At 32.6% G+C, this 13,814-nt stretch overlaps 1 protein-coding gene across 8 annotated transcripts in view; it reads right to left on the reverse strand.

Annotated features, from left to right (window-relative positions):
• Positions 1-13,814, reverse strand: part of MEP-1 (zinc finger protein MEP-1) — a 195,546-nt gene that overhangs the window by 47,112 nt on the left and 134,620 nt on the right. For all 8 annotated transcript variants that reach the window (XM_075373124.1, XM_075373125.1, XM_075373128.1 and 5 more), the window contains 2 exons: positions 10,722-13,294; positions 3,000-3,312 (listed from right to left, as the gene is read on the reverse strand). In XM_075373124.1, coding sequence (XP_075229239.1) covers positions 3,000-3,312; positions 10,722-13,294 — 2,886 coding nt within the window. The remainder of the gene's footprint in view (positions 1-2,999; positions 3,313-10,721; positions 13,295-13,814) is intronic.

Raw genomic sequence — 13,814 nt, forward strand, 5'->3', positions numbered from 1 at the left:
TTCACGTCCATTTTGTACGTTGGATATTTCCCGAATTGTTGGAAAACGGCCAAAGTCGTATGTTTACCCAAACCGGGGAAAAGTTTACTTTTCCCTCGGAATTATAGGCCAATTTCCCTGTTACCGGTATTGTCTAAGTTGTTCGAGAGGATTTTTCTCGAAAAACTGAGGCGATACATGGAGGGAGAAGTGCGGCCCGAGCAATTTGGGTTCAGGGAGGGTCACTCAACCACCCTCCAACTGGTAAAAATAATAGACGACCTTGTCGGAGGCCTGAACAGGAAACGGGTGACTGCAGCCGTTTTTCTGGATGTGGCCAAGGCCTTTGACAAAGTTTGGCATAGCGGGCTGCTTTATAAGCTAGCGCGATCGGCGATCCCCTACCGCTATGTCAGACTGATGCGGTCATATCTGCTAGACCGACATTTTGTCGTGCGCGTAGGGGAAACGATTTCCTCCACCAGAGAAATAGCCGCTGGAGTTCCCCAAGGAGCAGTACTTTCCCCGTTCTTGTACACTTTGTACGTGAACGATATGCCGCTGTCGGAAGGGGTCAAAACGGCCCTTTACGCAGACGACACGGCATATTTCTACGAATCCGCAAATGTGGATTACGCGGTCCGGAGGCTCCAAAGGCAGCTGGACTTAGTGGAACCGTGGCTCGACATGTGGAGAATCAGGGTCAACGGTGAAAAATCGGTGGCCGTGATGTTCACATGCAAGACACGAAAACCGACCAGAGAGCTGGAAATCTCAGGGGAGAAAATCCCTTTTGAGAAAACAGTTAAGTACCTGGGGGTGGTGTTGGACAGGCGGCTTACCTTCGGCGAACATGTAAATTATGCGACCCGGAGGGCTAAGGCCGCCAGAGCCTCGCTATACCCAGTGCTGAACAGTGCCAGCCCGTACCCACTGGCAACTAAGCTCCTCATTTTTCGGCTGTACGTACTGCCGATTCTAACATATGCTTACCCGGCATGGGGGGCAGTGTTGAGCTCCTCGCTTCAAAAGAAGATCGAGGCCGTCCAAAACATCGCGTTGCGGACGATCTTTGGAGCTCCGTGGTTCGTCAGGAACGCCACTCTCCGATCTGATGCGAGATTTCAATCCGTGTCCGAGGTGGGGGTGGCGCAGGCGCGCAGACTGTTCGGGAGAGCGGCTGTGTCCGAACACAGTCATCTTCGGGACATCTGCCGAGAGGACCCAACTCCGACAGTTGTAAGGAAGCGGCCTCACGCCGTACTGGACGAACCACCGTGATGGTGCGGTGCGGTAGCCGAAAATCGACAAACCAGGCTTAGGGGCCTCCATATCGCATGAGCCATAAACGGAATAGTGCGTCAGACGCGTTTCCGGGGTCGCGAGTGAAAATTTTTCGCGAGTTATATAGTTTGAAGACGTCAAACACGGTAAGTCGCGCATAAAACAAAAACGCGGTCTAAATTTAAAAAAACTTACAGTAAGACAAAATATCCCAGCAATTGCGACTCCTCCGGAAAAGGGGACGCATTGCTCCCTCCTTATAGCTAGTGCCCCGTTGTGGCGTATTCCTGCTAGCCTATTAAAGAGTTAGCACCGAAAGGACTTCAGTGGACGGTCTGAAGGGGAATTACGTCGGGAGGACAGGCTTTATAAGCCTAGCCTTCCGCGGTCGGCCCATGAAATGGGTTCGATAACGCTGGTTTAACAACGGATTGGAATGCAATTAAATCCGTCTTAAATTCACTAAAATAATAATAAACAAAACTTGAAAAATTAGATCCGAGGTTAAAAAAATAACCCTTTTAAAAACAAGCCCGATTAGAATGATCCAGCAGCAAGGGACTCTGTCCAGGTTCTGCGATAAAGTAGGGAGTAATACACCATTTTTGCCAACTTTGCATTCCATTCCATTCCCAACTTTTTTGTCATTTTGAAATATACATTTTTTTTCAGTTTATTGATTTAAATACTGAAATTACAGTTATTTTACCCTACATCTTTCAATAAAGACAATATTAGTACTGTTAAACTTGAAAATAAGTTATCATATTATAAGAAAGACAAGGTAATGAAAGTGTTGGTTTCATAGTTATAATTAAAGCTACTTTTGTATGACGACAATTGATTTATATAGATAAATGTTGATCAAACTGAAGTACATAACTACATTTTTGATAAAAATAATTTGAAGTTGTGCTGTGTTCTCACAGTAATTACAATGAACATAACTAATTTTTTGTTCAAAATGTGTATATATCAAATACAAGGTATTCAAATTCAATTCTAACTTAAATATAAAATTAGGTCTACTAAATATAAAATTAGCATTCACTATCTGACAAATAAATAATCTCCTTCAATACATTCTGATGTATATGCTCCTTACCCAAACTGCATCTCAATGAAAAATATATTGTTTTAAAAATTATAGAATAACTTCCCCTGCCTATCACTTCTTGTTTGATTTCAAATACTGACTCCCTGCATTCCCATATTATCCAAATTTTTAATCTAATGTTATTTCATATTTTGTTTCTAAGTACAACATTCTGAACGAAATTTTGAAGTTTTATAGACACACCACAAGCTATCAATACAATAAATTTTACCAGATACATTGCTAAATTGTCTTAACTTGATGCCATAACCAAATGAATATAGAAATACTGGCATGAGGCGCATCCATCTTAAAGTAGCTTCACCAATATAAAGAACAAGCAATGTAAGTTAGGCTTACCATGAAAGTAAAGTAGTTTTATTTTTTATCTCTTCACCGAGTATTACTGAATACTGACATTTTAAGCCCACTGAAATTAGTTAATATTCAGTCCTACAAGTGACAACTTCACTTGGTATACTGAAAGTGAATATCACTAATATCAAAGTAAGCAAATTTGACTAAGATAAAATTTCACAAGTTAAATAGTATCAGACATATTCCTATCATGATATTATTGTAAGTCTGAAATCAAATATATTTCTAATAAAATACATAATTATAATCGGTAATAACTGACCTGGTCTCATCTGGGCAGCTGCCATCGCCTTCTGCTGGGCAGTCATTGCAGCATTTGGAGAACGGAAATCAGGTATATACCTGTTGGCAAGCTGTGGACGACCTCTGCCACGGTTGAGTATACTCTGTCCTAAAGCCGCACTGGGTGTAGGCATAAGTTTTGGTAATAAAGGATGTGGAACACCTTGTGCTGCACCCTGTTTTAAACCTGACATGGCTGCTTGGTATAAAGCACTCCCAGGACTCATACCTGTTGGCCGGTTACGAGGCACACGAGGTATCTTTGCAGGAGGTTCCCAATCAAGTGGTGGTTCCTGTTACATTACAACAAAACTTAATGAGTAAAATCATAGGCATATAGTAAAACACATTTGACTATCCTACAATGGTAAAATTAAAAAAAAAAAAAAAGAACCTACTGTTTAAAATTAAGTAAGGATATTATCTAAAATTGAACTGTAAAAGAACTGGTTAAGGAATTTATACCCCTTCCCTAATAATTTGCAAGATTTAAAATGAAAGAAATTCAAGAAAAAGAAATTGGATGAGAGTATATGAACAAATTTGCCAATCATAGAATAGCAATGAGAAGTTTATAGTTTTTATTTCTAGTGTTTAAAAAATTAATTATTACTGATGGATAACAATTTGGGAGAATCTAGTGATCACATCATTCCTAACACACTCAAAACAAAATTTTACAGCCAAAGAAGAGTTCAACAAAAAAACTTATTTAAATTAAATGGGATAATTACAATTACTGTCAAGTGCTAATCATTGATTTTATTTTTAATCTTGTTTAGACAATCTTTAAAGAGGTAGCATAGAAATTTCAATACTTTAATTTGAGCTATTGAGTGTTAAGACATTTAATAAAAAACATGACATCCTTATTTAGCAGAGAAGTAAAACAAAATTTTGTGTAATGATGTCAATAATCTTTATTCACAACCATTAGTTGTTTCTGTATTGTATAATGCAAGTATACACAGTCATGTTATTCATTCATATTAAGTCTCATTGTTTCATTAATCTTTTTATACATCAACAGCAGCACTATATTCAAACTGTCAATGTAAGTCTATTATTGCATTACTGGAACCAAAATAATTTTTCCCCATGATGTTTTATGTAACTTTTGAGTTTAAAATGAATTATCACTACTATCAATATATTAGATTTAGGTGGAGAAGATCATATTACCAGCACTCAATCTATAAGTCCCCCTTCTTCAAGAAATTGTGAATGTAAAAAACCATAGCAGGCTTATTAGAATAAATCCCAGTCTTATTTTAATCGGTTATGTGACTGTATAATAAAACTACTTTTATTAAATGTTAATCTGATGATGGATACCGATATGATAATGCTTCAAAAAGGAATGATGATTCAAACATGAATAATGAGGTAGGTATTGTCTTTTCATGAATTTAGGATAGGCCTCAGCAAACTCTGAATTCCAAAACAAACTGAGATTGCACATGGCTCCTCAATTCTATAGTAGGCTCTTCTAAAAAAGAAAGAAGTAGACTAGCTCTAAAATTATGAGAAAAAAATCATGTTATTGAAAAATATTAATGTCTCATTTTATTAAATTGTTATAATAATAGGATAAATAACAATGATTTAATACAAACGAGAGTGAAATTACTGTTGAATCTGGAAATGCTGGTATGTTAATTTGTAAGGGTTTGTCAGCTTCGCAAACCTGTTATGATTTATATTCAGAAAATCATCTGAATATAGTGGAGCTTGTGAAGATTAACTAATTGAATCCTAGCTATTTATTACACATATGGTACTAGCCTGTAGGTTTTCCAAGATACTGTAAAATATTATTTTTGAATTTGATGCTCTTTACAGGTAAATGACCTATATATTAATTTAATCATTATATAATACTAATTATTTATATATGAAATATTTAACTTATTTTAAAAAAATTATGTTTTAAAAATGAAAAAAAAAAAAAATTAAATAAAAAATCATGACACCATATTCAGTTGATTGTCTAAATGACCAGCAAAATCTGTGTCAGTTTTTTATTATTATTTATTAGTAGTAGTAATAGCAGCAGCAGCAGTAGTAGTAGTAGTAGTAGTACATTAATGGACTAGGGTTATTTACATCTATAATATTACTAATGTTATTACTGGACTGCCTGTCTGAACTTGACCCCTCAAAGTTGGAGTAGTCATCATCCAATCCATTTCACCCACCGAATCCTAACTATAAAATTTAATTTTATAGTATTAAAAATGAATTAGCTAACTTCAAATATTAAAGTGAATTAATACACTTCTAGGTCTAAATAAAAAATTACTAAATACTTCATCAATTTCAGACAAAATGAATGCAATTCCCATCAGGGAATAATTTATTTATTCTCATGTACATTATTAAAGTTTAAAGAAAGTACAAACAAAAAATTTAATTTCACTAATAAAAACTAATGAATAGGATTCTGTTTTACAACTTACAAGACATTTGCAACTTTACCAATTAACTCATCAGAATTTTATAAAAGGAAAGTAATTTTTTCAAACTACAATTGCATGACACGAAGGGTGGTAAACTGGGATTCAAGCTCCTAAATGAACAGCCAAAAGACAAAGACTACTATTCTGTTATACAGGCCAGCTTCAAAAGACAAAATGTAAATTTTTTAAAAATAAGAGATAATTTTAGTTTTAGTAAAAACAGAAATGGAAACTTGTCCAACTTCTTACCATAAATTATTTTTACAATTTACTCCCTCAGAAATCATATTAGTAACATTCATGAAAAGATAAAAACCAGTATAAGTTGCAGAAAATACTTTCAAGTGAAGAGAGAGAAATCTACAAAATAAAAGTGTGTTTTCTATAATCTGTGAAAATCTATTTTCTAGAAAGGGATTCCTTCTTTGCCTTAAAACTGATGAAAGGATTATCAGTTTCACCTCATATAATGTTACTAACTGTATTTTTATCTAGATGAGGGCACTGTTGTCATTTTATGACACATGTCATGAGGTATGCTGGAGTTATGTCCCATAAAGAACAGTACATTTGCTTTTACTGCATGAATAATTACATTGTCTTAATTGTTATTATACATTATTTGCCAAAATTATTATAATAGAATCTTTAATTGTCATGCAAAATCAATTTATATGCTATAGTAAATTGTTATTTTTTTTTTTTTTTTAGTTGAATTTATGATAAACAAAGTGTAACTTGCTATAACAATATAACAAATGTACATTTCATATGCATTACACGATTTTAAACATCAGGTGGACCATATAAAACCAGATTCAACCATCTGACATATAGTGTGTCAGAAGATGGTATGTTTGTCGCACATGCAAATTAGTTGAAGGTCACTGACTCACTCATAAGCACAAAACCTATCTAGCCTTTCCTTCCCATTCAGCAAGTCTGTAGTGTTTGCATGTCATGTTGTAATCAACTGAACAGCATGTTTTCACTGTGGAGGAATATGTTTGCACAACTTCAATAAATTTGGTTCGTGAAAGGTTTCATGGGCATATGCTAAAAATAATGTTCCTGCAAAATCAACAATTAGATTTAGTGAAAAAGTGGCGAAAAACCGGCTCTGTTACCAATACCAAGAGATTGAAGGAACCAACTGTTCAAACTCTGAAAATTGTTGCTGATGTAACAAACTGTACTGGAAAGAGTCCTCACAAGGCAATACGACAATGAGCCCAACAAACAGGTGTTTGTTTGGCTTGAAACAACATGTCAGCAAATATTGCATAGTTTACATACGAAAGCCTATCATGTAAGTGTTGTGCATGAATTAAAACAACATGATAGGGGTAAACAAGTAAATTACTGCCATTGGCTCTTACAGAATACTAGTGAAGGATTCCTTGATACTTTTCTCTTCATTTCAACAAATGAAGCATGGTTCGATTTATCAGGCTATGTTAATTCTCAGAGTACAGAGTAATGGACTATACAAAACCCATCAGAAACATCCAAGATTTAAAAATTGATGTTTGGTTTCCAACTTCTAGAAACCAGATCATCGGACCAATATTCTTTGAGGAGACTGTTAATACAGACGTTTATTTATAACTGTACAAAGAATTTACAATTAATTTGACTCCAGAACTTTCTTATGAATACTTTCAATAAAACGGAGTGACTTGCCACACTTCTGATTGTTCTCTCACTTGAATCCACTACGATTCCATGAAGATAGAACAATCAGTAAGGACTTGTGCCCACCCCAATCTCCAGACTTATAACCGTGCGATTTTTACCTCCAGGCCATTCTGAAAGGGATAGTGTACAACCAACCGACATTGAAAGAATGCATACAACAAGAGACTGCCCCATGATTTCAGTTGCAGAATTGCATAAAGTTTTTCTGAACATGATTCACCACGCCTGAACTTTGTATAAAGGGTGGTGGTGATCATTTTGAACAAAATTACATTGCAACATTATAAACATTTCTTTTTCAAAAGCACTGTAATCGAGAATCATTAAATGTAAGAAATTTAATATTACATTCTGCTTTTCATTTTTATTTTTATTTCCTGGGGCTCGTTTTATCTGGCCCACCTGTATTATATTTCAATCTCAAAAAAAAAAATCAAATTACATGTAATATAAAAAAATGTAGTGTTTTTGAAAATAAATACTGTATAATAAATAATTAAATTAGAAATGACACATGAAAAAAAAATGTGTGTGGTCTATTTAAAAAGAGAAAACTGGTCATCAGTTTCATCTAAATAAGTTTAGTTCACCATTCTGTCAACTAAATCAAATTTAAATCCAAGCCCAGCTCCAAAACTTACTACAAGCAGAAAATTAATAAGATACATCATTAATTTAAGTAACAGATTAGTATTTTATTATTATATAACTATTCCGCATATACCTGGGCTTTATTATGTCTCTAGAAGAAATGTGTCCATGAAATGTAACACCAGCTTAATGTTTAAATAGTTTTAAACTTTTAAGTTTAAAACTATTAAATTTATAAAGTTTAACTTTTAAATTTATAAACATGATGCTCATGATATAGCAAAATGTTTAAAAATAGATTATAATATGACTGGCAATTTAAAACATGTACAAGTAGGTTTGTACATGTAACACATGTTTGATCAGTAACTGTAAAATGGCTGCACAGAGATTCAAGAAATAAGTATAAATGATTCACATCAATTAACAGTTTGAGGACATCACATATATAACTTAATTAAAATTATACAAGACAGACTGCATTATTTCCTAACTGAAAAATGTTAATTATTAAGAACTTAACAAGTGGAGAGCCAAATTAAAAGTACTTGTAAAGAGATTTCAGGATTAATTAATAAGAGATTATTTATAAGTAAGTAACTATGAACAAAACAATATGAAGTAAGTAAACTAACTTTTGTTATTAAAATTTATAGATCATTTGGCCAAAATATTTTTAAAAAATGGTAGAATTAAATTTGACCTTTTTTAATAAATTAGAAAGACTGAAGATCGTAAGGAAATATTAAAATTAATTTTTTTTTTTTATTGGAAATTGTTTTTAAAAAAGTATAAAATCCCCAGAGCTGTTTACATTTTGGAATAAAAGTTATAATTAAAAAAAAAAATAGTCAACTGTCAACTATATCAAAATTTTAATTTAAAAATTAATATTCATAAATTTCTCATCCTTTCGGAGTGTTATGAATAAATAGCATAATGTTAAATAATGTAGCCAGCTCAGTTAACTTAATATACCTATTTTTTATACTGTTCTCAATTCAGGCCAAACAAGTTTACTCAATCACATAGAAAATTTTGATTTTTTTTTTTTTACATTAATTACAAAAATTTTTATACTTCAGTGCCCATTCACTATTGTTTGTATTTTTTCATAATTTACAAATAACTTAAGTTTATATTTTTGCATAATGTTTTATATATATATATATATAATTTATTAAACAATTAAACATTAAAATAGAATAAGTCATTAAATAAACTACAATTAAATTTCCAAGTACTGGTTTGTAAAGCTGGATGTTAACAATGACTTACAAACTCTCTGAATTGAATGTTCTATTAGCAAGGTAATTGATTCAAACAGCACAATAGTTTAAATTTAATTTATAAAGCACTTCTCCTCTTTTAAACTCATTGAAAATTAATTTTGACATATATTTGTGATTTACAGTTAATTCCAAATTGATACAAAGTAAAAAGGTAAAATAAGAAAAAAGTAATCAGAGAAAATCTAACAATTTAAATTTTATTGAATAAAACCAAAATTCTTTTCCTATCTCTGTAGTATCATTGGATGGATATAAAGTAGACTTAAGAACATGCAAAATATTACTTTTCATGAAACCCTTACAGACAAGATATTATCAATCCAGAGAATTCAGAAGTCAGATATCACATATTTTCTTTTTAATTTATAAAAAGAATTTTATTTATTCATTATACAAAATGTATTTTAATAGAATAAATTTTAAGCAGTCAGTTTTGTACTATATTCACTTTGTCATAAGCAGCATACTAGTAATTGCAAACATATCAAAAAAAATTTTGTAATTTAAAATAATTAAATGTTGGTTTTTTGCTGCAAAGATTAAAAAAAAAATGGCAAAGAAAATTCTTTGAAACAGTACAAAACCAGAGTTTCAATCGTAATCAACACAACCAGAAAGTTTTGTTCTGTTAAAATAAGTAAGAATGCACCTTGAAAACAAGTTCACCGACATAAAATAAGAATGTACCATTAAGGAAAGATATCTTTATTAAATGTTCACTGCTCAGCAGTTTCATTTTTCGTAAAATATTAACATATTCTACTATAACTGGCCCAGTAACGCTAAATAATAAAAATAATATTATCTACGACTAATTCAATTGGAAAAACTGTTTCCGTTAAGTGAAATTCTACCTTAAAGAAATTTACAGATTACATTCAAAATACTGTGAATTGTAGAACACAAACTGAAATGAAAAGTTCTTGACCAACAAACCAATGCAGAAAACACACGACCAAAAAATTCACACAGACAACATAATGTAAACTATTTATTAATTTAATTTCAAAGTAATATAATTTTATTTTACTTTTTTGATATAATCTTTTTTCTTTTTCCTGTTTAGCCTCCGGTAATTACCTCTCAGATAACACTTCAGAGGATGAATGAGGTTGATATGTATGAATGTGAATGAAGTGTAGTCTTGTACAGTCTCAGTTCGACCATTCCTGAGATGTGTGGTTAATTGAAACCCAACCACCAAAGAACACTGGTATCCACGATCTAGTATTCAAATCTGTGTAAAAATAACTGACTTTATTAGGACTTGAACACTGGAACTCTAGCAAATCAGTTGATTTGGGAAGCCGCATTCACAACTAGACCAACCCGGTAGGTTTTTTGATATCATCTAAATTAACTCTTCATACTCTAATGATAATATATATATTGGAAATGTATATATATATCTCCTACTTTTCAATTGCTTTTTACAGGGTATAAAAAGACTTGGTTTATTGATATGAATGCTTTGATAGATATTTTCATGAACATTGGAATAAAATAAATCTGAAAATGTTTGTATAATAGCAAATGCATCAACATAACATTCCTTTTGGCATTATTAGGTCTTTGAACGTTAACCTGCATAAGACAATGTACTAAAATTTTGCATAACAAAATGGTTAATTATATAATCAAACAAAAAGTTATAAACGTTACCTGATTTCTTTCTGGTCTATATTTTTTGGCACAAGACAGCAAATGCCTCGTAAGTTTTCCTTTTTGGTTATCTTCAAACGGACAACTAGGACACTGATGAAATGCTGGTGCACGTTCTAATCTTCCTCTTACATTGTGTTCTGCCTCCATATGAAATAATATATCATGAGGACTTCGAACTTCTAATGTACAGAAATTGCAACGATACACATAATTACGCATATGTGGAGTTTCTAGATGATGTGCCATAACTAACTGTGATTCAGTTTTAAAACTGCAAAATTCACATTTTTTTAATTCCATTTTAAAAGGTTCATTATTTTCCTTACTAAATTCTAATGTTCGCATCAAGGAGTTAATAGCTATATGTACATCTGGTGCACACTTGCTTCCTTCTCTGTCCCTTTTTCTCTTTTGAGATCGTAATAAATCAGTTTGTACATGCTCTTGTACCAGATTAATACCTATTTGCATGAAAAATTTGCCAAGAGCATTATCAAAATACGAATTGCCTTGTTTCTTCTTCTCGCCTACAACTTCAACATTCTCACCATCTTGAGTAGTAGATTCTGCACTATCAACTGTAGGTTTATCACCTTTATCTTTAGTAAGATCTTTAGGTTTATCTTCAGTATCCACTTTGTTTTTTGCTTTGTCCTCATCATTTTTATCTTCTTTAATTTTATCTTTATCTTCCTTATCTTTTTCTATTTCATCAACATCCATTTTTTCATCAGAAATGTTTTCCTCACTTTTCTCTGTATTTTCACTTTCTTTTTTATCTTCACCGTCTTCATCAGATTCAGCACTTTTTTCTTTATCAGTTTCAATTTGTTCATCCTGTTCATCTTTTTCTTGCTTATCTTTTTCCTCCTTTTCTTGCTTTACTTTTTCTTCCTTTTCTTTTTCCTCTTTTTCTTTCCTTTCTTTTTCTAACTGCAATTTCAGTTCTTTCACAGCCAACTCTAATTTATCCACATATTCTTTAAGAGGTTTTATCGGTGGTTTTTCATAAACATAAGGTACAATAAAGGAAGGTGCTTCAACAACATACATATCATCAGTCAGTGATGGAAGTACAACTGGAGGTTTTTGAGGAACAGGAGTAACAGTAGTGGATTGTGGCGGTACAGATATGGGTTTAATTGATGTCTGTGAAGTCCTCATATTAGGAGGACTCGGGTACATTCCCTGAGCTGGTAATGTAATCGGTAAAACAGAATAACCCTGATTCTGATTTCTTGAAGGACCTGCATTTGAAGGAACTATCGAAGTCGCACCTTGATTTATTGTCGGTGAATGCGATGATAATGGTACAGGACCCCTGCCTGAAAGTATTGAATTTGTATCGATTATGACTAAAGTTGGTTCTTTTTTACCACCTTTTGAAGATTTACTTCCAGCAGCGATTTCAGCCAAACGTTTTGTATCATTTACAACTATTGTGGTCTTCTTGGAAGATCTAGATGAAGATGACTTATCACTAGGTAAATCGGCTAATGGATCCTGTGGTTGTATCTCTTCAATGTCTGGATCTTCAACTTTATTTCCCTCTTCTTCTTCATCATCTTCAAATGGTACATCCCTTTCATCTTTTTCAATGTAACTTTTCTGTTTATTCAAATTTCTTGAACTCCGCCTAGGTACAATATTTACAGGAGTAACAATCTTCCTTGATTTTTTAACCTTTTCAGGTGTAATATCAATATCTATAACAGTAGTTCCTGATTTCTCTGAATTTATTCCATCCTTATTTACATCATCTTTTTCACTACTAACATCATCATCATCATCATCATCATCCTCGTCATCGTCGTCATCATCTTCATCATCACCTTTAGTCTCATTACATATCGACATTGATTTATCACCGACTTCTTTAGGTTTTGCAGATCGTTCAGCATCTTTCGTGACAGTGGCAACAGAATCATCATGCTTAGAATTATCATGTATTTCTCCCTTGGTTTCATTGATTTTCATTTTCAAATCTGTTGCAGTTTCCTGAACAGCAGTTTTATTATTGGAATCCAATTCTTTACAACGTATTTCTGTAATAGTAACACTAGACCTATCTATGCTATTACTAATAATACCATCCTGTCCTTTAACATCAATTACACCATTATTTTCTACATCACTAACAACAACTGTGTCTCCCCCCACCTCAAAATCCCCTTTGTCTTCACTATTATTATCAACAGTATCATCACCATCATCACAATCCATTTTTTCACTCACCCGATTATTATCACCATCGCACACTTCATCATTATTTAAATTATCATTATCATGGCTGTACCCGTTACTAGAAATAGGTTCATCGACTTCCTGTTGTTCATTATTAGGCACTTCACTGTTAGGCACATCCTTGCTGGCCTCTATACTACACTCGTTGCCCTTTATACTGCCTCCATCACTGTCACTGATAGTTTTATCACTGTTGCAGCTGCTCACAACGCTACTAATTTTCTTCACAGTGTTTTGCAATTGCTGTTGATCACTGCTTGATTCAGAAACATCCATCGGCTCATCTTCATAAGCACCATTCATGTCACCATTCAACTTAGCACCACCTGATTAGAAAAAAACAGATAAATAACAATTATTTTTCAGAGTATGTTAACAATGGAACAAATTAATAGAATACTGAACAATTTAATGGCTAGATAGTTTGATATCATTTACTTTTATTTTTGTTTAATAATAAAGCACCAGTTCCAAGCTGCAACATTCCTGTACTGTAAAAATGATATAAAATTAAATTGATTATCCATCCAGCAGCAACGACAAAAAGTAATTAAATAATCATCATTGTTATTAATTTTTAGGAAACCAATATGATAAAACAGCACAGAATATTAATATTTAAAAGTCAACAAAAACCCATTTGTTTACCCAATTTTATCATAGAAAATTCAGGATACAATAATGACATGTAAATGTGGCAATACTTTTAGTACATCAAAAAGAGCCAACATATTTTAACAATCTGACAATATAAATTAACAGTTTAACATAATCAGTTGCTTTATTATTTCAGTACTTGCTCATAATTCAATATTGAATTTATTGGCACCTTGTTGCTATGACAAC

The sequence above is a fragment of the Lycorma delicatula genome, chromosome 8 (assembly GCF_047948215.1).
Source record: "Lycorma delicatula isolate Av1 chromosome 8, ASM4794821v1, whole genome shotgun sequence".
Lineage (NCBI taxonomy): Eukaryota > Metazoa > Arthropoda > Insecta > Hemiptera > Fulgoridae > Lycorma > Lycorma delicatula.